We start from the raw sequence: 24,931 nt of genomic DNA, 5'->3' as shown, positions 1-24,931 counted from the left end.
ACCACTGATTTTGAGTTATTTAAATAGATAAAGGAGTAGAATAATGCAGTGGGGTCAATGTGGTGCAGATGCAATACTGGACAAATTTTACACGGTAACTAATGGGTAGAAAAACTCCAGACAGAAGAGTAGTTTTGGTCCAGGACCAAACTGTAACATTAAATTAACACCAACAATGGGTAAAAACGAAACAAAAACCCATTGGTGGTGGGTCGGATTAACCAAGCATTGCGTCACTGTCACATTGACACCAATCTTGGCCTAATTTATAACCCAGTGTTTAATGTCAATGTGTGTGCTTTAATGTTTTGTTTGTCGTAAGAGTAGTAATGTATCTATGGAAACTGAACTCTACCTGGAAGAAATTGAGGCTTGACCAAGGTCTTTGAGAATCTTGGCGTATATACAGTGTGTGAAATGTACCAATTACATTACTTACACAAGTGTAAGGCTTGTAATGCAATTAAAAATGTTACAATTGCATTTGAATTGAGTAACAATGTCTTTGGCCATAATTGTTATAGAAAGTCCAGTCTTAAACAAACTCTCCATGTGTCACACAGACGGGAGGAGCAGTGACACAACAAACGTATAACTGTGTCTGGCTCAGTGCCACAAAAGGTAGCATCTACGTCAAGACATGTGGAAATTATTGCATATGTTATGCAAGAATTTAAGATGAATTTAACTTATCTTATGGAAACACAACATTCTTAAGAGTATTTGAGCAAGTTTAGTTTATATATATTTACCTGGAAAATCTTTGGCTGACAGTAAGTTTTAATGTCTATCAACATTATCTTGAACATCCAACAACAAAACTGTGACAAAGACTACACCCCGTTGGACTCTGTTCTCTTTTTATATACTTGTATAGCAAACAGTAATTTTACTGTTGTTCCAAACTATGTGAAAAGTTGTTAACATGTTACAGTTTTGAGACAGTATCAGCGTGCTGATAGAACTTTGAGGGTTTTAAAGGCAATTTAGAAACAGTGTAGTAACATCCCATTAGAATCTTGAAGCAACTTACATTTTAAATACTGTATACTATGTGATAAATACAATTCTATGATGGTCCCTGGTGGTCAAAACATTTTAAGCCATTTGAGTGTGCAAGATCTCATATTTCTAATCTTTTCTCTAAATGATTTTTTATCAAAGGTGCTGGCGACTATTTTTCCACACGCATTTGATGAATCACCTGTGAATTTCCCTACAGAAAAGATCACTAACAACAAGTGACACTGTAAGATAAGCAAATCTAACCAATTCAGCCTTTTTCAGTAATGCCTCTGTTCAAAAAGTCTCTTGAAGTTTCCTAAATAAGGACGAAAATTGAGCTTATGTCTTCATATCCACTGAAACACGGATCTGACTGTCATTCACTGCATCTTTGTACCATCAATGTAGTGTTGCATGGACAATGAGCTGGAATTACCGTATTGACCAGACTATAGCACCATGTAGTTTTCTGAAACAAACAGTTTAAAACGCAGGGTACTGCCATTTGAGGAAGGGAGAAGTCCATGTTGTCACTCCTCTACAACTCAAACTAGGTTTGTGTAACACAGTTATCATTTTGGATGGGGGAAGGCAGACAACTTAACACTACACAGCTAATGTCAGGAGTGAAAGCCATCCAAAATACGGTAATGCTAGATCGTGCCCACCAAAGGGTTTCTTCTTCGTCATTGTTGTCGTATGGTCGTTATGGCCGGTTTATATCTAACATGGTTTCGTATGTCCTAAAAGTATACCCGGACACATTTCGGGTGTGTTTCATGCATACAGTTCTTTCATTGGAACTTGCCGGTTCTAGCCTTCTACTTTGTTTTTTCTTAAAGCAACATATTTTTGTTGTTAGCTGCTTGCATTCATAACCTATAACCCTCAGAAGTGGGTGGGTGTTTGGAAGCGCGCGGCGCCTGCAGCATAATTAAAACATGGCGGATTCGGAGGAATTTAGACTTAAACGATTAAAGGTAAAGAACACAAACCTAGAATGGAATTATAGCAACCGTCAGACCGCAAGCTAAACCGATAAGTTAATTCAGCCACATAATACGACCTTTAGTTGTTGTGTGATAGCTTCCGGTCGAGATGTGCATATTGATGCTAATGTTAGCTAGCTAGTTAGCTAGCTTAGAACACTGTAGCTTGCTGCTATTCAGCACTGGTGCATGCCGCCACGCCAGGCTCTATTAAACAGCCTGACAAATTGTTAATCAGCAAACGGATACATTCAACACAATATTAAGTTAGACTTTGGGGAACCCCAGGATCCTTCATTAATCCAGCCCTGCACAATTGTGTTTCAGCTGGTTGCTGGCTCCACAAAGCCCTTGCATGGCTGAGGGCTGCAGCGAACAATAAAAAGTGTGAACTTAATTGCTACCTTGAGAGTCACTTACTTAAATGCCCTTTTTAATATCAGACTCCAGCAACAACAACATTGTCTTAATGGACTGGTTGGTGTTTATATCTGTAAATTAACGAATATGCTAGAATACTGCCGAATTTAATGGAGTTTGGTGGGGCGCCCCCTCCATGTATCTGATCAGATAATATGAGGCCTATAGCTATTAGGATCAATAGACAGACACTAATAAAATCATGTCTGTACTGGCTAGTTTTCCTAAACGTTGACATGATGAAGTTATTTTGAGTGATGATTGGACGTTATTTGCTGTAATTGTGAGGGTTGTTGTTCCATTTAATCCAACAGTAATATGCCTACTATGACAGTGTGTAAAAACCCAACGAGACAAACAATATACCTTCCTGTTTCACCAAATTCAAATATGCTGCCTACTGACATTAGACTGTGGTGAGTATTATGCTTGGTACTGTCACTGTTGTGTTATTACTACTTGTTTTGCTGTGCAAAGGTGATGTCAGCCTTCCAGCCAGTTGCATTGGAAATGGGTTAGTTCTGGAGGCAGACTATGTAAAGAAAGAACATGTATGCCAGATAAAGTCTAAAGTTGATGAAGATAGAACTGCACTGTGTGCAGATAATATTAGGTGGAGATTTGTGCAGCAGTTAAAATATGATGGTTTTTTAAAGAGTAACTAAACCCCCAGACCACCTTTTTAAGCTGAAAACGGATGTTAATGATGTTGTTAATTGATTCACGTCCCAATCTTGACCTTTTAGCACAAAGTCTTTGAGTTCTATATATAGCATTATAAATTTGCATAGCAGCTGCATTGTTCTGGTATAAACCTGACTTTTGCTATTTAATTTTGCCTTTAGCTTATTGAGGGACAGTTGACATATATGGGGGCAGCTTTCAATTAAGCCAACCCGCCCTCCTCGGCCCTCCCATAAAACCAACCTCTCAGGACTTTGCAGACTGGGAGAGGAGTGTTAGCGATGAGTGGACAGAGAAATTCTGTAGATTGAGTGTAGTATCGGTATTGAGACAGACTCACATACACAGCTCACCTGGAACAGCTAAGCTTCAGCGGTGAAATAGGCAATTTAATGTCACATAACATTAACTTAGACATCAGATTGGACAACTGCATGAGGCATTCAACTTTGCCCAGACACAGACTTAACCTGCCCTGTGCAAGTCTGCAAGTGTTATGTTGAGCCCTGCATAGTGTTAGCATCCCCAGCTACCAGCTCCACTGTTGTTGGCGCCAGTGGGACATAAAAACATCAGACTATGTGACATCAGTCCCATATCCAATGAGTGAATTATGTCAGAATTGGAACCTCATACAATACTGCATCAGATCAGTCCCAACGCTGTTTGAAGGTCATTAATGGAGGATTACAGAACATAATTCCTTGTGTGCTAAACATACATTTTACCATTTAATTCACTTTTGAACTGACCTTTTTTCTCCCTACAGCATGAAGAGCGCCTGTCCAGAGTGTTTGACGAAGTGATGGGGCTTGGAGACTTTGCTGACTCCTCCAGAGGCTCTGCCACCTCTTCTAAGAGTGGAGGTCAGGACGAGACAAAGGGAGCTGAGAAAACTTCAGAGGAACACCAACCAGTAGAGGAAGAAGATAGCAATAGCAGCAGACAAGAAGAAAAGATGGATGAGGGAATGGGAGACCCATCCTTTCCTCGCATTTCCTCCACTTCCTCTGACCGACATACATTGTTTACTATGGGAACCAATGAAGGAGGAAGAGGAGCAGGACGGAGTGGAGGGGCAGCATTTGATGACGCGCTGGATGGCCTGGAGGATGATGAAGACTGGCACTTTGCCTTGCCAATGGGCAGCATGGAGGATGCGAATATAGGTGATGCAAACCGTAAAAGAAGCCAACCAAGAGCGGGAAACAATTTAACTCGAGGCAGTCCCTTTGCTCATCAGCCCAGAGGGGAGGAGGAGGAGCAAGACAGGGAGGGGAGTAGTGGGTCTGCTAACACCTCCCACTCCTCACAGACTGACAACAGCCAAGGTAAGTCTGTGTAGATGTCAGAATTTAGACAATTTTCAAGGACAAGATTGATCACCAAGGCCACATTGCAAGTGTCTATCTGCTGTATTGTATTACAGTATCCTCACAGGGGCCTGACACATCAGGACAATTGGCTTTTGGGCCGTCATTAAAGGGAAACTCACCAATTTTACCTATGAAGTTTGTGTTATTTGTGTGGAAGCAGTTTTATAAAGTCCTCTGTTGCTCTGGAGAGAGCTCCCTGAAGTCTGAGACAATAACCCAGACAATGTCATAGTGATGTCGTTAGGGTTATTTGTACAATACAGTTTGGACTTGTCAAAGCACAGGTGGAATTCATAATATTATTTTTAACATAGTGTTATTTAGGTGAGATTGTTACAGGGCTTGCTTACTTATTGATATGGCTTACTGGGACACATACATTATGTTCAGATTGCCAGCCCAAATCCATTTTTTGGCATATCCAGATTGATTTTGCAAAGTCTAGATACCAAAAAAATCACATTAAATGCTATTTTTAGCAAATAAGATCCACACCACTTTGGAGGTGGTTTGAAATGTGGTTTAGATAGGATTTCCACAGATGTGTCACAGTCTACTGCTCACTGGTTGAAAACTACTGTTCAGAGCAAAACTAAACAATGCCAGTTGGAACTTTTTACTAGAGAAATTTTGAATTAGTACACTCAGCATATAAGTAGATTGTTTAATATGACTGAGAGTGCTGTCACATGAAAATGGTTACCATGCTTTTTTAGTCTGTTTCTATCTTTTTATATTTTGTCTTTACATAACTGGTATCAAGGTTTCTTTTATCCTTTGATTAATATCTTTTCAATGGGAAAATATGATGAACTCCTATTTAAATCACTCCATTCATAGTTTTTATCCATTGAAAAGATATTACAAGGACTTGCTATAGAAATATGAGTCCATGTAATATCTTTTCATTGGGAAAATATGATGAACTCATGTTTAAATCACTCCCTCTAGGCGCCATTTATATCAGTTGGATTAAAACATGGAGAAAGCGCTACTGGACAGAGATAACTGATTGTTAATTTTCTATTCCAGACTGTCAAATACTGATACTTTAGGTTGTTGATACATGGCACCAGTGGTCTCTGTGAGTTGTTTTTTAAGCTCTAAAACACAGACTGGACAACTAGAATTTATCCCATTTGTGCGGGACATTGAAATATTTCAGGAAATGTGGACCCACTGCAGAAACCCTGACTTGTCATTTTGGGAGCTTCGTCAAGGATCTGAGCTGCCACAATTTCAGTGCACCTACTTTGGCTGGATGCATATGTAAAAAGAATTGACAGCTTTCATTTGTCAACAAACAAAACAACAAAACATGAGCTGCCAGGACTGTTCCACAGAAAAAATCCAAAAGCAGTGTAAAATGAAATGAGAAGTGCCCTGGAAATGTTTACAGCATGCATATGTCCATTCTTTCCTGGCATTTATGGTGGACTGGACAGAGTATGTGTAGTTGTAAACTCTTAGGTGAGGTGTTTAAAGTTTTAATTGAACATTTTATTTTCTACCTTTCTGTCAGATGGAGGCATTCTAAACCAGACAGAGGACACAGAGGATAGCCAGCAGGGCGAGGTACAGTAGGAATCTGGAAAGATTGGAATTTAACTGCAACCGAAATAATTTTTCAACCATCGTTGGGTAATAATGGATGTTCTTTGTTATTTCAGACTTCAGAGGCTGCTCCAATGGAAGACAGTAATCCCCGCATGTCTCCTCCTATAAATATTAAAGATGAGCCTATTGATGAGGGCTACGATGCTGCTCTACTTCCTCAGAGCTCAATCAGACAGATCAAAGAGGAGCTAGAGCAGGAGGTGGGTATGGAGCAACAACGTTATCAGTATTATTTTCTGTTTATATTTGTGTTCAGTACTAGGTGTATATTTATGATTATTGTAATTATTAATTAATTATAGGAGAGGAAGCCAATAAACCCCAATCTGTTCACATTTCAGGAAGAGCTGCGGATCAGTTCTGTCTACTCTGTAGGTGGAGGAAACAACTTTGCACCCCCTTCCAGTGAGTTAATTCGTTTGCTTGTTATGAAGAGTTTTTCTCAGATTTTAACATCATAGCTTACATTCTGTTGTGTTCATATTGTTCTAGCGACAACATATACTTGTTAGTTTGATATGCAACCAGTCACCAGTCCATAACTTTACCAATATATATCACCACTCTACCTATTGTTTAGGTCATGAGTTATCAAAGATAAAACCAAAGCTTTCTTTTCTTCACATATCAAGTGCCAGCAGCAATCCCAGCCCCAACTCCAGCAGCCATTTTCATCCCAAGTAGAGGTATCCTACAAGCCATGACTCCCCTTCCTGTCAGACCACCAGTTCCAGTCCCCACCTCACTGCCAGCTCTGATACCAGTCCCCCCACGGGCACCTCAGCCCCCCGTTCCTGGTAGTGTTCGCTGCAGTGGATGCTCCAAGGTAATGCTGAAACCCTGTGCTGCTTACATTTAAAAAAAGGAAAAATGTTACAAAACCTACCTACATAGATGTAAGATTTCTGTAAGATAGAAATGTTATTATTAATGTCAACTGTAAAATGAACTGTATTTACCATAATCTTTCTGTACTGCTATTAACATAGAATGTTTCATATGTTTGCTAATGAATCCACTTAGAAGTTATTTTATTGACATAATTAGCAGAAATTATGTTGTTTAATGTGTCGGGACTTTGATCAGTGGCGTGGCTTTTAATGTCTTCTTTCGTTATTTTTATGCTTCCTGAAATGCATTTAGGTTCTGCTGAAAGGCCAAACAGCATTCCAAAGAAAAGGTTCAACACAGCTATTCTGCTCCACAGTCTGTCTGACTGGACATCTGCCTCCAGCCAACAAGGGTCGATCATGTTTTCAGTGTAACAGGTACTGTCACTTAACAGACAGGTAGCTCCTAGTTTAAAGTCTGTGAAGCTCAGTTTGTTTTTTAGATGTTTTGTAGATGAATACATGAAGAGCTGGTTTTCCAACTGTAAATATGGGATTATAAAGGGTGCCTCAAGGCAGCAAGACATTTCCACCAGATACCTGTAAACGAAAGACTTCAATTTAGTGTTTAATAAAATGCTTTTATGGATCACTACATTTGATTGTATAATTTATGGCCAAATTGAAAAATTGTATAGTCAGTGGCCCATATGTCAAACACTGTTTATTCACCAAAAACAATATGTATGTGTGTATATGTCACTGTACCTCCTGCAACTTTTAAATAATGTGAAATCTAATTAAGATTAATAATACGTCTATGACAGTAAGCATTATCTTATTAATAATATAAAAATCATCAACATGACTCAAAAATAGTTTCACACTGACTTTCAACACTTTGTATTAGTAAGTAACTTGGTGGATTTAATCCCTAAAACATATAAGCTTGAATGCATGCATGTAATGTCTGTCCATTTGAATCAAATATTTGATTATCAATCATCATCCTGTATCTTTCCACAATCATTGCTTGTGTGTTTGCCTTTGCAGGGAGATTCTGCAGCCCAGAGACATGATCACAATTCCAACAGAAGACGGCACCTACATGCACTTCTGTGGCCAGTTCTGTCTGTCTGTCTTTAGACACAAGAGGAAACAAGTTGAGAAGATTCCTGATAAATGGGCTGATAAACGACCGGAGAAGAAGCCTGATAAGCCACCTGAAAAAACAGCAGAGCGACTGCCTGACAAACCCTTTTGCAGTGTCTGCAAAGTCTCTAATAGGGTAAGTGACATAAAAGGCTGGTTAATAGAGTTAAGAAGAATTTTGATCAATAAGCCTGAATAGCCAAGTTGATAGTTTAATGTAAAAATCAAATTCAGGTCTGCCTCTTCGCTGTTGGGTCTAATTCTCTTGTCCTTGTGTTTGTCGTTTGTCTCTGATCATCTCCACAGCTGATTGAGCATGAGGTAACCCATCAAGGTCGTCTGCACAGACTATGTAGTAATGCTTGTTTTGTAACGTGGCGCAAGATGCGACAGTTAGCCATGAACTGCTGTGAAGGCTGCGGACTTTACTGTAATAGCAGCTCTGGCTCCTGTCACACACTCACAATAGAGAGAGCTCAGCTCAACTTCTGTGGTCCTACCTGTATTGGCACCTACAAACAGGTATGTTCAATTATAAAATCTTCTTTTTTGGTTTCTTCTGAGAAAAGGATGATTCAGTATTTATGACAGCAGTATGAAGGATAATCTCTTCTGCTTTACTAGCCATTTTTTAATATTAGCAACTCCAAATGGTAATAAGATTAAGAACTTTAAATTGTAGATTGAGTACCCAAAAGTCATGTAGCCTAACAAAATCAAGCACAGCATCCTGTTAACCTAACAAATGTATCCAATGCAGCGAAGGTAAACCTCTACATTACTGATTGTGTGTCTGTACAGACTTGCAGAAAGATGGTAGAGTGTGCCTACTGTCACAAGATGGCGATAGTGTCCGCCACCATCATGGAACGAGACCAGAAGGGCAAAGTTCAGCTATACTGCTCATCAGTTTGTGTGGAACAGAGTCGACCCCCCCAACACATTCTGAGTGGTAGGACACATGACAGAGACACACTCACACACCAGGGTTTAGTTGGTATATGTTTAAGTGACTACGATAATCTATTTCTTACTTAATGTATTGGACCTCAAATTCAGCAGGTAAGATTGATTTATATCACTGCGGCCTGTGTGTCAACTTAAGTCGGGGAAAGTGTGTTTCGTTATAGAGAAATACACATGAATGCATGCTCACATGGTAGCATTTTTGTTTGTTTTTCCTTAGGTACTGCATTCCCCTGCTGCCAGTGCAGGGTGTCAGCAGTTCCTCAGTATCATCTGGCCATGGTGGACGGCACTATTCGTAACTTTTGCTCCTATGACTGTGTTTCTATATACAGGGTACCACTTTTTTTCTATCTAACAGTAGTTGATGATGGAGATCTGTTGGTCTTAACGTTGCCGTAGATGTGACGTTGCTGTTATTTTCTGTCCATATTTTTACAGAAGTCTGGAAACACATCTCAGCCAGACCTGACCAATGGAACCTCGACTCTCAGGGAATCCTCCCCCAGAGATGCTCCCAAACCAGGTCCCTCTGCTGGAGCCAGCTCGGTCCCTCCCGTCCCTCAGGAGTACTCATCGTCAGTCCCCTACCAGGGTCACCACCCCAGTCATACCTCAGTGCCCCCATTGGTGCCACCCTACCCAGCCATGTCCTCCCCCTCTGTCCCAGGGCAAACCCAAGCCAGAGCACCTGCTGGTCAGCCTCTGAAACCAGCAGAGGGTGGGCAGAGTGACACGTCCAAGCTAACCTGCCACCAGTGCAGCAAACTGTTCGACATCAAGCCACTGCTATTAAGTCACCAAGTAAGGAGCTCAGCTCACGTGCACACACAGACACTCAACCCTAAATTTCCTATAGCTACCTGTATAGATACGTAGCACCTCAACTTTTTAAGATATACTGATATATTTTCAAAGGAGATATAGTTTGAGACAATACTGTGTATATGGATACAAGATGAAGTGGTGCTATATATATATATATACATACATACATACATACATACATACATACATACATACATACATACATATATCTATATCTATATCTATATCCTGAAAACAGAGATTTCAATTTTGGTTCCTTAGCTACCTGCAGGATGGTGATAACATTAATGATACTATATTATATATTTTAATGATATTTTTGCCCACAGGGTCATATTTCTATGTTCTGCAGTAGGACGTGCAGCGAGCAGTTTAAAATCCAGAAGAATATCCTGATGACGTGTGAAAGCTGTAAACAGGAGAAAGTGCTCTTTGACACCATCAGCTACAACCAACAGGACATGGTCTTTTGTAGTGAAAGTGAGTTTCCCCTTTATACTCTTTTTTTAGTTGGTATTTCGTGTAGCTAGACAAGAATTGTAGCCGTAAAGTTTATTAATAAAGTATAAAACTGCAAATGCTGAATGTCAGAGTTTTGCCTGTAGTCTTTGTCAGCCTAAAAATATGACAAACAGCAAATACAGTCCGTCCGAATGCCAAATTGCATCATTAGACTAGTGGCCTTAAATGCATGTCTTACTTCTCCCGTAATTTATATACTATCCCACCCATCCTGTGTTCCAGACTGTAAGCTACTCTTCAAACATGACATGACATCTCGTAACAAGGACCAGTCCTGGCGTCCCTGTACCTACTGCTCTAGCATCGGCCAGAAGATGCTGCATAGCCACTATGGAGGCAGGATGGAGGAGTTCTGTAGACCTCACTGCATGTCCCAGTATACTGTACTCTACTATGGGGTAAGGAGATAGATGTCCAACTACACTGTACAGCTTATGCCATTGAACCAAGTGGAGTGCCATACTGTATGTGTTTTGTGTTTATTTTTGCTAATACCTCTGTCTTTCCCCATCTTCCCTCTCCTTCTGTCTTTTCCTCCCTGCTCCTCCTCCTCTCCTGTCCAGATGGGGAGATGTGACAGTTGTAGGAAACAGGGCTACATGAATGAGAAACTTCAGTGTTTGGGTTCAGTACGTAATTTCTGCAACCTCCCCTGCCTCCTGCAATACTGCTACCTGCATTTTGAGACGAGTCAACACACCAGCAGTAACGGCACGGGACCGGCCCCTCAAACACCATATGGTAAATTACATCACTCTTACACAGTATGATGTTGAGTACTTAAGCGGTCTCCTGCTAGATAAACTAACACATCTAAAATGCTATAATGACAAGGTCCAGCTAATGGAAAAGAAGAGTCTAAGCTGTCTAGGTTATATGACTAGAAACTTTAAAGCCTCTGAAAACTGAAGGCTTCAAATCTTCATTCCCCCTCCAGTCAAACAATGTGTTTTTCCTTCATGTTCCTACTGGTGAATATTGAGCCTTGCTATGTATGTGCACAGTCTGACACTAGAAGGTGGTTTCACATTTATTGCTCAAAGTGTATGTTGTCTCTGTGTTAACGGAAGATCTGAGGCGAGCCCATGATTATGTTTTGTGACATCACAAATAGTTAGGAAGCCAACCCTGGTTCAATATTCTACGTATACAAGTGGGATGACAAGGAGGAGACATTTTGTGTCCAGCATAACAAATACTGCCATATTTATGTAATCTAGAATTTTTAATAAGGTAGGAGGGAGTGCCCCTTTATTGTGTTTACTATATTCAACTGGAGTGAACCAAATGTTAAAATGCCAACACTGCTCTTACTTTTTTTTTTCCTCCAGCTCCAACCCAGCCCCACCACTCTTCAAAGATGAATCCTGTCATAGCTGATGTGGTGTCACTGGCCAATGGCTCGGCCACTCAGCCCAGCGTGTCAGCAGATACTGCTTTGACTGGTTAGTAACTTATATAGGCCTGGGAGAGTGTTCCCACTCACCACTTGTCTTGGTCAAAGTAAACAGAGCAGTCTGAATGTAATTTGCCCCTTGCTTCTTCTTTTAGTTCCTGACAGATTTTCAAGTGTTCAACTTTTTCTTTCTTCCTAATTTTTGTATGTTGAATGAACTTATACAGGTTATATATTTTTTAGATTTACTGTGTGTCTGTGTATGTGTATATATATATATATATATATATATATATATATATATTATTGATTAGCACTGTTGTGTTTGTTTGTTTGTTTTTCTTAGGAGCACTTCCAACCTCCAGCGTTGATGGCAAGAACCTTGATCATGTATGTTGTGTGTGTGTGTGTGTGTGTGTTTTAAAAAGAATAATAATACAAAAGTTAAAATCATATTTTGAAGAACTAGATCAGATCTTCTGTTTCTATTTCCTGTTATATTGTTGATGTCTGTGTCCAGGCCAGCACTCAGACTGATGCCATGCGAGTGCCTGTGTCCCGTCGACGTCAGATGAAGAACAAGTCAGTTCTGTGTAGGCCCTTCACTATGGACCAAGAGAGCTATTGCCAACTGCCAGGACCTTCCACTGGATCAGAAGGTAACTACAAAAAACACTTCAACAAGTGTGTGTAGTTCCGTTACACCTCATTACACGGGGGCACAGTTTCAGCTGGAATTCATGACGCTATGATGTGCTACAGAGTGTCCAAATACCAGGTGACATTAAGTGCACACTGTTTATACAGATATTTGAAACATGAGGTGACTGTTCTAATAGTGATCGTTGCACACAGTCCGATGCTGCTAAATCTTTGATAGTGCATGCTTTATAGAAAAATCTCTGATTAAACCAACCAGCTCTTGGTAGTGGAGAGGTTTGGTTTCTCGACATGGCACTTGCTATGATTTAATCTTTTGCTGTGACACAAATCAGATTAATTTGATTTAAAATGTTTTGTTATCACCAAAGCAAAACAACTTTTAACTCAGTGCTTTGTGGAATGTAATTATGAGATGTCTTGACAAAAGGTGGGCGGTGATATACTGTACTTACATGGCTAATACTGATCTTCTGTTATTGATTTTATATTAAATATAAAATGCCAGGCTTTTCTGCCAAGATCAAGGTTGTCAACACTAATTGTACTTAATTTTGCAAGCATTACGATTCATAATTTGATATTTTCAGTAGCACTAATATAAGTAGCCATTCTCCTTCAGGCCATGGCCGGTGTGTCCTTTTGTACACACCATCTAATTCATTCATCCATTTTCTTTTTTTTGGTTTATTCAATTTTTCGTTGTTCACAACCAGCTGTTTCAATAAGTGAACCAGCTCTGCTAGATATCTCCTCTCAACCTGACCAGCCATCTGTTGACGCATCCACATCTCCAGCACCATCTCCAAATACTCAGGGAGAAATTCAGCCATGCAACGGTGTGCCAGCACGCCTAACTGGACGTCATTTCTTGGGCAAGAGGGAGACTGACTCTGACTGCAAAGTCTGCTCAAATAATAAGAGGAAGAGGGTGAAGGAAGAGGAGCATGAGAAGAAGAAGAAGCAGAAGACAGAGAAGGATGAGGGGAGGGAAACAGAAGAAGAGGTGGAGGAGGCAATGGGAGTTAAGTCAAATGATGAGAATGACGGTGAGAGAAAAAAGGATGAGCACTGTGAAATGAGGGACTGTGAGCAGAAGACTGAGACTCTGAGGACGCGGACGTCATATTACTGTAAGACGTGTTCAGGAGAGCCCAGCCTCTGTCCAGTGCCATGTTTTGAACTCTATCACACAAGACTGATCTACAAAACAGCTCCTGAACTGGAAATACAAGGTGAGCATTCAGATTAACACAAACAAATAACTAATTACTCTAGATTTACAATAGCGCCATCAAATGGTAAAAAAACAATTCTACCATAGCTATATCCACCAGCCAAGGATTCCTATTTTGTTTGTGTGCAGCGTGTGTAAATGCTGTTTGCTACAACTATGTTAATGCTGCTCCTGAGTAAATTCAACTGACATCTTACGAGGGTCGAGTGTGTCACCCAAGTTTTTCTCTCCACAGCCTCCTGATCTGCTGACATGAAAAGCTGTCTTCTGCCGTGAACCTGGACAAAGATAAAACAACTACAGGGTTACCTGCTGGTGCTCACACCAACACTACTTGAGTGACCTTAACTCTTGTTTTTGTGGTTGTTTGTTGAAATTTAACCTCAAACCTGTTTTAGAAAGCAAAGGCAGAGTAATCATTAGTTTACTGTAGATACATGGAGGTGTGTTTACAAACAAGCAGTGCAGCAAAATGATGCACTTAAAGGGGGTGTTTAGTTATTTTTATAACAAGCTGAAGATGGCAGTATTCTGCAGAACAGACTCTCACAGCTGTATCAACTTCCCATAAACAGTATTTAATTGATGCAGGTATTGTAAAGGCTCTGTAACTTATACTCAAGACAAGTTTGGGATACTCCCTTAAGTGCTTCACTGACCTACAGACCGTACTGTAACATGTTAGTAAAAAAAAGTTTTACCTCATTGATGAATCTGTGTCACAATACATAAACATGTCATTAAAACTCATGCCAATAATGGTAAATTTGTCAAGTGTCTAACATGGATCTGATGTGTCATGTTGTGTAAATTGAGTGTGCTACTACATCATTTCTGATTGATTATTATATTTAAAAGGTTCACCGAAGTGTGTTTACAACCCAGACATCCCACAGTAGACATTATTTATGTTACAGGTTGAAAAATCTTTCACTTTAAGTTTGCACAGTATGCTACCTGATCCTTACATTTATCAAGTCACTTGTGCCTACCTGCTTACCCAGATGAAGCCTGTGAAAAACATATGTCATGGTTCAGGTTTCTTATCAATTGGATTTCACAGTGTTAAAGTCAACACCAAACACATTTCTGATATGATTTTGAAATTAGTTCCTTAACCTATGTCATATACAACAGGGCAGACCCATTTATGCCAAAACCCCCCATGGAAATGTTCTTCACCAGGAAGTGCAGATTTATGGAGCTGGTCTCATGCAATCATGCTGCTAAATGTGCTTCTACTTTGACGGAAATACTTGAGTACAGAATTAGTATTATATAATTCTAAGTTTTATCACAATTACTTGTAGTAGGTCATTTCAACAAGATTTTTACTCCATTGTAGATAAAACTAACTTCTGTCTAGATGAAGCACCATACTAGATGTTTTCTTTTAGACAAGCTGTCAAACCCAGTGGATGATGTTAGGTTGAGGTCATTTGGTACGGGAATACACTCTGTCATATGTATGAATCAACCAAACTAGAAGGTCTGTCATTGTCAATAAACTTTGGTGAAAAAGAAATTGCCAGTGAGTCACTCTTGTCCTGGAGCCCTCCCTGTTACTTCAGTTGCACGTAAAGAGTTTACATTGGGCTAAAAGTCTGCAGTCACTTGATATTTGTTGAAAGCGTCTGAGTGAGAAAACCACATCTATTTGGATGTTCAGTTAACTTATTTCTACTGTTACACTACATTATGATTATAATTATGAATGTGTGATGTGTAAATGTTGAAAATGAGAACCCTCGCTGTTCCTCCTTGCTGATGGAGTCATGTGAACCAAGGTTTACTTCAGTGGCTGCCATAGCGAGTCTGCACTCTCAGTTGATGTTTAAGCTGAGCATGAGTGTGATTCCAACCCTGTATCACATTATTGATGACTTTCTTTACCTTATTTTACAACCTACTGTGTGTTGTGAGTTCATGTAAGCCTTGGCTCTAGCTGCATGTTTTAGTTTTGTCCTTACAGACACAGATCACATTGTGAAATTATGTTGCAACACCGCTTTTTGTTTGGTTTTAAAGCATAATGTCAACACCTGAACATGATGGTTTATGTTTTGGTACCTGAAAAAAATATGTCAATAAATTTAATTTGAGAGTAAGATTTTGCCTTTGTGTGTTTATTTTTCAGATTTGATTTGATTTAAATTAATTAATTTAATTAATTAATTAATTAATTAAAATTTAAATGTAATTCATTTAATGAAGTGCTGATCGCTGACTATAGACTAGAAAGTGTAAAATGTTTGCACGCTCTGGCTCTAGTTCTCTGATTTTATCTGCTGTATCTCAGACACAAATGGCTTACCTCAGTCTAGTGATTATTAAGAATAGATGTAAAATGTGATTGAAGAAGAACAGAAAATGTCAGAATCATTTGAATGTAAAAACTAGTCCATTATGACTGTGAATGTAAAACTAAGCTATCAACTATTATACAGCAATTTACTGTACGTTAAAAAGTTGTGTCTGTCTTACAAAAGACTACAGTGAATTTAGGGTGATTAATGTTAATTAGCTGCAGAGCCTGGATCCAAAACACAAACCCTACAAGAACAACAGAAATGTAGGATGGCTGTGTTATAGTTAGAGGAAAGACACAGTCAAGCTAACTACAGCCTCAATCTACCAGATACGTTACTGATCAAATTTAAATAAAAATACAAGCAAGGATTTATTCATGAGGGCAATTGTTTCCTGCACTTGCCACTGTGTGAAGGCCAATGACTTTGAAAATAGTTTTCCACAAACTGAGGTGTTTTACTCACAAATAAAGGTGTTTCCAAAGACAAAGCTTTACAATCTGAGGATATGAGGGATCCCAGGACAGAGAATTCTGATGGCAAGAACCCTAGTAACAATTTCCAGTTAGGCACAATATCAGTATAAACTTTAAAGATGGATAATGATCAGCCATGTGACAAGTGCTACAAGCACACATTAATGAAATAAAGCTTTTTTGTATCAAAACCAAAATCATTAGCTAAAAGTTAGGAACAATTATCTAATTTCAGTCGGCTGTGTTGTTAACCAATTGACACATTCAAAAGGAGGCTTTATTCAATAAGCACTGATCTAATGTCTGATTAAAATACATTTATTTTTACAGCATGGTCATGTCAGACCTTAAAAACAAAATATTCTAAATCTTTTGTTTTGAGATTGCAGATAAACATTACCGGATATATGAGATATGTTTAAAACTAACTTATTACAGAATGGTGAGGGGTGATGATAAATAGAATGTGATATGATCATATATTATGAGCCAAATATGATCTTTTTTCAAAAAATGTATTTCAGAAGATTTCAGTAGCAAAAAATGATCCATCCATCCTTAACTGGAATGTGTTGTTTTTTTTAAGTGTGACCGCATTCTAATTTTCCTCTTTCGTCCTTAGTTTGTTTCTTTTAAAACGTATATGTATTTATCATTTATCATTTGCAAATAGACATTTTCAATTAAAAACATAAAAGGGAAAGTTCTGGATTATCTCCTGTCTTACTGTAACTATTCCCTGTTTAATCATCTTTTCCCATCTCTCTTTATCTCATTTTTGTGATCTCTCCCTCCCTCCTCCAGCTCTGACTCTGTCCTCAGTCAGCTCCTCAACAGGAGAGGAGAAAGTGAAGGTGGTAATGGTTCCAGTCCCAATACCGGTCTTTATTCCAGTGCCTATGAACATGTACACCCAACACACACCTGTTCCAATGACACTGCCCTTGCCTGTAAGTCCCATTATATTTGAAATTCTATGAATTCAGAATGGTTAATGTACTTTGTATTGAGCATTTGCTGCAGCAAATTCAATGTCCCTCTCTTCTCTCCTGTTTTGTACAGGTTCCAGTACCATTGGTGGTACCACCACAGAAAAAGGACATGAAAGATGCAGCAGTTCAATCAGGGCCTTTGGATTTGCAGGACGAAAAACAGAAAGTTCAGTCTCTTTCTAGTGCAGGTGATGGCTTTTGAAAATAATTTATTTTTTTGTCATTATTTTTGTTTTTGCCATATTAATGAATTCAAGTACCCACAGTTTTAAACATGTGTTTATCTATATGCCCTCTACAGCCCAGAGCAGTTCTTACAGTGGAGACGTGACGTCGGATGCAATCACGGCAATAATCTGTGAAGACGGGGGGATTCAAAAAGCAGTACAAGCTGACCTTCCACTTAATGCGAGTTCAGAGAGGACCATAGAGTCAACTAATCCCCCACTTGATACCCAGACAGAGGAGAGCATGACGACAAGCAACCTGCCCGCAACCAGCACCGAGCATCAACCTCCTTCCTCACCTATGATGGACTTGGAGAGTGACTTCCCGTCTGGTGAGACATTTAACCTTAGTAAAAAAAACAACAGCTGATGCACAGCACCCCAAAAATGTTACTTGTGCACTAAGGATAAACACCATGAGGAAACATATCCAACAGAAAACATACACACACACACACGCTGACTCTTATTCACAGATCTTTTGTGTGTTATGCTTATGTTTTTGCAGAACCTTTGGATCAGAAGCCATCTGCTCCACAGCGAGGAGTGAAGAGACCCAGAGACAGCTCCTATAGCCGGAAACGGGTAATAATTTTAATCAGCGTGTTGTTCAAAATCTTTTACTCCACTGACTTTATTTTGTGGGAAGAAAAATGTTTGTCTGTGTTCCGTGATTATCTAGCCAACAGTTTTTAAACATTTTAAACAAAGAATACCTCCTTATCCAAAGTAAATGTTAGCCATATAAGTGCATTTTCTACTCACATTAAACCTTTCAGCCATGTAAATAATTTACCCAGTTAGAGCCAGTATCGCATTTTTGTCCATCCAGGGTCGAAGGCGAACTGCTCGTCCATCAGACCGGAATGCAGTGGTGCCTCCAGCTGCTACCAAAGTGAATCACTTGTATGGAGTTAAAGCCTGGAAAAGCTGGGTCCAACAGCGAAACAAACAACAGAGAGAAGGTGAGCCTCAGTTCTCTTTACTCTACTTTTTTTTAGGGTATCTGCTTCTATCCCAATGACTGGTTCCATTAATTTAGTCAACACTAACCATATTTTGTGGTCTCTTCCATTCAGTAGATATTAAAGAAGACGTCATTGAATGTGACTCCACTGAGCTGAGCTTTGCTCTGTCTCGCTTCATCAAAGAAGTGAGACGGCCCAATGGAGAGACATACAGCCCGGACAGCATCTTCTACCTCTGTCTGGGGATACAGCAGGTGCACAAACACACATACACACACACACACACACACACACACACACACACATGCAAACAATTTGTCACTGGTTTCCATTTTGATTCTTTTATTGACTCCTTCATTTCTGTCTCACTCCCTTTGGACAGCACCTTTTCATGAAGGGCCGCATAGAGAACATCTTTACTGATGAGCTGTACAGTCAGTTTGCCACAGAGATATCTGGAATGCTGCAACTCTGGAAACCTAAACTACTATCCAGTGGTATGATCAATGACATATTACAGCCAGGTTTAAATGTATCACAGCATGCAGTGAGGCAAAAGGCCTTGCAGCATGAACAGGTTGCCCAGTCAACACTTACAGGCACTTAGGGTCTCTGATTCACTCAGCTGCTTCCTCTTTCTTCCTCAAGGTGGTGTTGCTTCGTCTCGTGTTATTGAGTCCTACCTGTGGGAGTGTAAGCAGTTGGGTGCATACTCTCCCATAGTGTTGCTAAACACGCTGCTATTCTTCTGCACCAAGAACTTCCGCTTCACCACGCTGGCGCAGCACCAGAGCCTCTCCTTCACCAACTTCACTCGATGTTCCAAACCCTGCAGCCGGGCCGGCAAAGTCCACTACCTCCGATACCAGAAAAGCAGGACAGCTCCGTCCCGCCGAGAGGAGACAGGTAGGTGTTTTTTCTTTCAAACTGCTCCTCTTAGTACAATGTATCCCTCCATAGCTATTAGCATTAGCCTTGAAGGAGTTTTATATTTCGACTTCATCCTTTTCCTAAACATTTAAACCAGATTTCTAAAATAGTCTCCCTGTCACAAAAAGCTAGGTGTGTTTGGAAATATTTATTAACCAAGTTTTGATAATTATTTTTTATTTTTAGAGCGACTGAGAAAAAGGCAGTCAGAGGAAGAGGGAGACCTGGAGATGCTTGAAAATGTCACCAACCCTCTGCAATGTCCTGTCAGACTCTACGAGTTCTACCTCTCTAGATGGTGAGACAAAACACACATAGACAAACTAGGAAATGAAGAAAGCAGCAATTATTAAAAATGCCCAGTACAGCTAATAAAACTGTCCTGTTGCTCTCTTGCAGCCAAGAGTCGGTGAAGAAGAGAACTGACGTGTTTTACCTCCAGCCTGAACAGATTGTGCACACACACAGGTCAGAGTCAGTCCACCAACAATAAAGTAACCAATGATTATGATTGATAATGTGTCAACTATTACCATGGTATCAGTGCTATTTGTGGAGACAACATGCAACATTGTCTCTTAATATTAATACTGTAAAAAGCCATTTTTAGATTTCCCTTTCTGACTTCAACAGTTCCCACTGGTACACTTCTCAACCACTAGAGGCCACCACTCTACAGAGCATGCTGACACGCATCTTGGCCGTCAAAGAGTGCCACCAGGAACAGAAAGCAGCCCAGCGCCAGTCCTCAGCCACCGCCGATAACAGTTTACAGTGATATGGAGCTCTGCTTATTCACATTCTGCTTGTGATCTTTTCTGCAACAGAAACCTTTTCTGACACCAGAAGCTTACAGTGACATTACAACTATACGTTCAGCCATCAGTCATTCAGACTGAAGATGGGACGGGGAGACAGAATGAACAGACACAATGAAAGGACACTTTGAGACAAGTTTAAGGATCATTCGAAGTGTGTGATAATTGTATTTAGTTACCTCAGTGGCCATCCCCTCTCCACATTAATGCATATGGAGTTTACAAACATCTGATACTCTGAAATATGAAAATGGGAGTATTGAAGAGTACATTGTTAACACAGACTTCTTTTTTCATCTATGTCACACGAGAGTGATACTTATTCCTATCATTCATCACATGTGGCAGGTCTAATAACAGTCTATACGAAGCCTTTCAGATGTACTTTCATTTCAGAAAGAGACCTCTTACAATATTAGACTGGTGTGAGCAGCTTATTGCATTTCGGAACAGTTAGTGCTGATGTAGATGACAAGCGTTTACATCCATGAGGCACTGTCAGGTCTGTTCAAAGGGTTTTAATGTGCTGTTTTATTGTTGTTGTCCATCTTTGCATCAGCAACTTGTAAAATGGAGAGTATTTACTGGTTCTTATTATGCTTTTGAACTCCACCAAAAAGTCAAACAATGACAGCAGGTTTCGTTATTCATAGGTTTGGTGCATTTATGCATCGCTGCACAAAACGTTGTTGCAGTGCCACTCAGTTCAACTGAAGCACTTCCCACAGAAACATAAAATATACGGTTTAAACAACTGAATCACTGTCATCACATTGGAGGTGTATGACATTTACTAGTTTGCCTTTGATCATTTAATTAAAAGCAAATATCTGATTTAATAAGTTGTTGAACCAGTTTCAGTAACCCTTCTTCTGAATACTAGAGAACTGTCATCTTTTGTTGTTTTGTTATTGCCTAGTTATCTGATATTTTGTTCCTTCATCCTTCATCCTGTGGCCTTATTTCCTCCTCAACTACTTTCTCCTCTTTAACCTTGTGTATACGTGACGATCCGCCTATTTTCCCTTCCAGGGTTCCTTCATATATCTTCACTTATTCCCTCTCGAGGTGAAGTGTAAGATTGGCTCATGACCCACAACTAGTTTCAGCTCAAAGTAATTTACAGACTACATTGAATGATTTATGAGAATATAAGACATACATTCTAACCATTATTATCTATGGGGGTGTTAGAATTGTTATTATAATGATTACGGTGGGACCTCTGCTCTTTCCTTGTATTTCCTTGTATGTGCCATTATCTCTACTTTTGTTACATTGTTTTTATTTTTCTCTTCCACTCGTCTTTGTTCCCTAATTTGAGGAAAAAATGGAATTGGGGGATTTTGGATGAGCAGGAGACAGCTCCAAGTACTAGCACAATACTTTACTTAATCCCTAGGTTTCGTGTATTATAAATAATGGTGTGATTGGTTTTTGGTATAGTATGGATTTTGTTGGCCTAAATACAATCAAAAATAAGTACTATAACTGTGTGCCTGATATTTACCTCTGTACACACAGCAGTGGTAAGCAGTTGTTTTTCTAACCATTCCTGTTATCAGTAATAGACATTTGATGAAACATTTACCCTGATCTTTCTAAAGTGACATATTGAAAGCTGTGGTGATGAAAAAACAGACAAGATATGAAAGATTTGTTTGGTCCATAGGGTTGCTGTGATGAACCTGTGATGAATCCAAAGCTCAACCACAGCTCTTCACCTCTCTTAGAGGTCTCAAAAATGTGTGGACACCCTGAACATTAATGTCCATACATCTTAAAATGTCCATGTTACATTAATGCCACTTCATAGAATGTTGGATGGTAATTTCGAAAAAAAATCTAAAAACTTCTTTTCCTTTGATTTTTCAAAAAGTTCAAAAAAACCTATGTTGCTAAGTTGAGATTTAATGAAAATATTACCATTCGTTCTTTTGTTTTGTGGTGATAATGACTCCACTACCCACAACACCATGTGGGCCTGTCAGGGAGCTGTTGTATTTATGTCACTCCATTGTAATGTCTTCTTTGCTACCTGCATCTCTTTCATTGTTTTAGATGTTGTTATATTTTGTCATGAGGCCAATGTGCCTTTACTTTCGCCTCATGTTCATGCTTTATATAAAATATATGTTACAGTGTAAATGAGTAAGATTCAGTACATATCAGACCAGCCCAAAACTGAAGTTTGTAGATCTCTTCACTGCCCAGTGTTCATATTAAGCATTCACAGTTTGGACTGAAGGTAATCCATTAGCGTCATCCAAACAAAGAGTAAATGTTTGAGTGTTGAATTTTCTTTAAACAACAAAATGTAACACAGTGTCACAGCTGCTGGTGCAACAGGAATATTTCTTTGTGAATATTGTCATTGCTGTTTTCAATATTATCACACCCATTCGATTGTTAAGAGACAAGAGGCCAAAAGACAGATGTTTTATTGTCATGCACAAGATGCTGTATTGCCATTAAGTATTAAAAAGTCATCTTATTCATTTGTTTCTATGAATGTGGCAAAGCTCTCATAATGAAAGCATAACTTAAATGAATGCTGTATACCTGAAGTCTGTGCTGTTTGAAAGATTCATAAAAAGTTATTTTTGTGTGTGTGACCATGTGTGAAACACACTGGAGTGTTTGCAAAATTAATTAGAATTAAATGCTATCTCCTTAATTGATGTATTTATAACTTCATGCAAATTCACTGTCAAACCCATACAGTGTGAAGAGGTGTTTAGCTGAATCCAGGTGATTCTCTTATTTCCTGTCACACGGTGATTACCTTTTTAATGGAGCTGATATTTAAACTTTATGTCTGTTCTGAGAACACCCTTCAGAGACTGGGTTAATAACTTTTTTTCCCAAAATGAAATACAGGGCTGATAATACTATGACCGACATGGCAGGTCCAACCAAATTTTGCTGATGAGACTATAATTACACTCCCAACAGGAGCCTTTCACAAACAATGTTTGAATGTGTTCCTCATGGCTGAGGGCAAATGTTGATATAGCAGTGATTTTTGTATCTCATGTCTCTCCGGTTTATGTCGTTCAATGTCCATAATTATGTGGTCATGTGGTCTCCTCTCCATTCAGTGGCTTGAATAGACAATAGAATGAAGCAGAGAACACATTTAGTCCTTGCAGATAACCACGATCAAGTGATATGTTAAAACAAAATCCCCCAATCAGCGAACTTGATCAGTTCTGCCTGCATATGAACAAAGGAACCAGGAACGGGAAGTTTTCTATCACAGTGAGGTCTACTTATCTCTTATTCAAATATTCAAGACCATTTTCCTTTGTTGCAAATAACAGGTGATGATTTTACATGATGACTTAGTTCTTATAAGGGGCGGCTGTAGCTCAGTGGGTAGAGCTGGAGGATCAGTGAATGGAACGTCACTGGTTCGAATCCCCAGCTCCCCTGGGGTGGGACTGAGCTACATGCCAAAGTATCCTTGAGCGAGATACTGAACCCCAGAATTGCTCCTGATGTGCAGTTGGCACCCTGCCATCAGTAAGGGTCCTGCAATGAGCTGGCAACTCATTCAGGATGTACCCATGAGTGGAACTGGATTTGGCCTCAGTAAGCCCCGCAACCCCTCAGGGGGATAAAAAGCAGCAACATCCCAAAAAGTAAACAAACAAACACACTTAGTTCTTAAAATATGGAACCTGTGTGATATTTATGACTATGTAAAAAATCTTATGATGTAACTTCAGGAAACAAGTACAACAGATAGACAAGATTTACAAGTGACTTTACTTCAATACTGCTGTTTATAATCAATCAATTTGGTCTTCTGATGACATCTTATAATGGATCAGCGCAGACACCAGTTGCTCAACTTTCATGAACACATCATGGCTATAAACACAAATATCTCACCAAGGTGCAATTTCAGAATGAGCAATCAAGTATAACTTTTGGTATCATTACTTTTACTACAATCATATGTGAGTGATTGTGTGGTTTGATGGGAGTAAAAGGAAGTTCAACCAACCGTGACCCATCCTGCCAGATAACTTCCTTCTGATCTGATGGACAGAAACTTTACATAACAGACTCCCATTGCTCATTTTGCATACATAAGAATATGATTATCGTATGTTTATCTTCAACAGATGTAAAAGATAAGGTGGATAAGAATATGGGCTACACATTGGTAATACAACTCATAAACCTGTTGCTCAGGAGCCTGTCACTTGAAATGTTCACTCAGGCACTGAACCATTTCTCATTTAAAGTGACTGCATGAGTCAGTGATGGACAGGGATGTCCGCTGGAATTTGTATCTTGCGTTCGGGAACAAATCTGGAGAGATAAATAATGGGGGAAAAAATGTATCGCAATTCAGGCTCGCTGTTAGTTCCCTGGTAGGCAGCTAGGTCGAAGCTCCAGTATAACACCTGAGCAGTTTTAACGAGAAATATGTACAGACGCTTTATAATTTTAGTGATGACATTGCAGATCTCGTGATATCGAGCTCCTGTGGACGAAAGTAAACAAAATCCTCACAG

At 39.4% G+C, this 24,931-nt stretch overlaps 1 protein-coding gene across 7 annotated transcripts; it reads left to right on the top strand.

The window, feature by feature from the left end:
* Positions 1-1,472: 1,472 nt before the first annotated feature.
* LOC115566351 (zinc finger MYM-type protein 4-like) lies at positions 1,473-23,008 on the top strand. 7 transcript variants are annotated; one of them, XM_030392192.1, is made up of 30 exons: positions 1,480-1,559; positions 2,729-2,830; positions 3,868-4,429; positions 5,997-6,049; positions 6,145-6,291; positions 6,433-6,496; positions 6,724-6,917; positions 7,235-7,359; positions 7,975-8,209; positions 8,380-8,595; positions 8,875-9,025; positions 9,260-9,375; positions 9,481-9,843; positions 10,197-10,347; positions 10,612-10,787; positions 10,953-11,130; positions 11,721-11,834; positions 12,132-12,175; positions 12,306-12,444; positions 17,272-17,417; positions 17,530-17,647; positions 17,761-18,018; positions 18,195-18,271; positions 18,519-18,651; positions 18,766-18,908; positions 19,037-19,151; positions 19,303-19,560; positions 19,771-19,882; positions 19,984-20,052; positions 20,218-23,008. In XM_030392192.1, the coding sequence occupies exons 3-30, from the start codon at positions 3,904-3,906 to the stop codon at positions 20,360-20,362; spliced, it is 4,566 nt and encodes a 1,521-aa protein (XP_030248052.1). In that variant the 5' UTR covers positions 1,480-1,559; positions 2,729-2,830; positions 3,868-3,903; the 3' UTR covers positions 20,363-23,008. The 7 variants fall into 7 exon arrangements, with proteins under 7 accessions (XP_030248050.1, XP_030248052.1, XP_030248048.1 ...); XM_030392193.1 differs by lacking the exon at positions 1,480-1,559 and adding an exon at positions 1,637-1,652; XM_030392191.1 differs by lacking the exon at positions 1,480-1,559 and adding an exon at positions 1,695-1,985.
* Positions 23,009-24,931: the final 1,923 nt, after the last annotated feature.

The sequence above is a fragment of the Sparus aurata genome, chromosome 16 (assembly GCF_900880675.1).
Source record: "Sparus aurata chromosome 16, fSpaAur1.1, whole genome shotgun sequence".
NCBI classification, from domain to species: Eukaryota; Metazoa; Chordata; class Actinopteri; order Spariformes; family Sparidae; genus Sparus; species Sparus aurata.
The sequence above is the reverse complement of the archived record's forward strand: the minus strand, read 5'-3'. Positions and strand labels throughout refer to the sequence as shown.

Bases quoted from the DNA above. Each gene is read 5' to 3' on its own strand.
- LOC115566351 (XM_030392187.1), top strand. From the start codon at position 1,587: ATGGGGGAAGGCAGACAACTTAACACTACACAGCTAATGTCAGGAGTG. The intron at 6,050-6,144 runs GTACAGTAGGAA...TTGTTATTTCAG, and splicing joins AGGATAGCCAGCAGGGCGAG to ACTTCAGAGGCTGCTCCAAT. The intron at 6,292-6,432 runs GTGGGTATGGAG...TTCACATTTCAG, and splicing joins AAGAGGAGCTAGAGCAGGAG to GAAGAGCTGCGGATCAGTTC.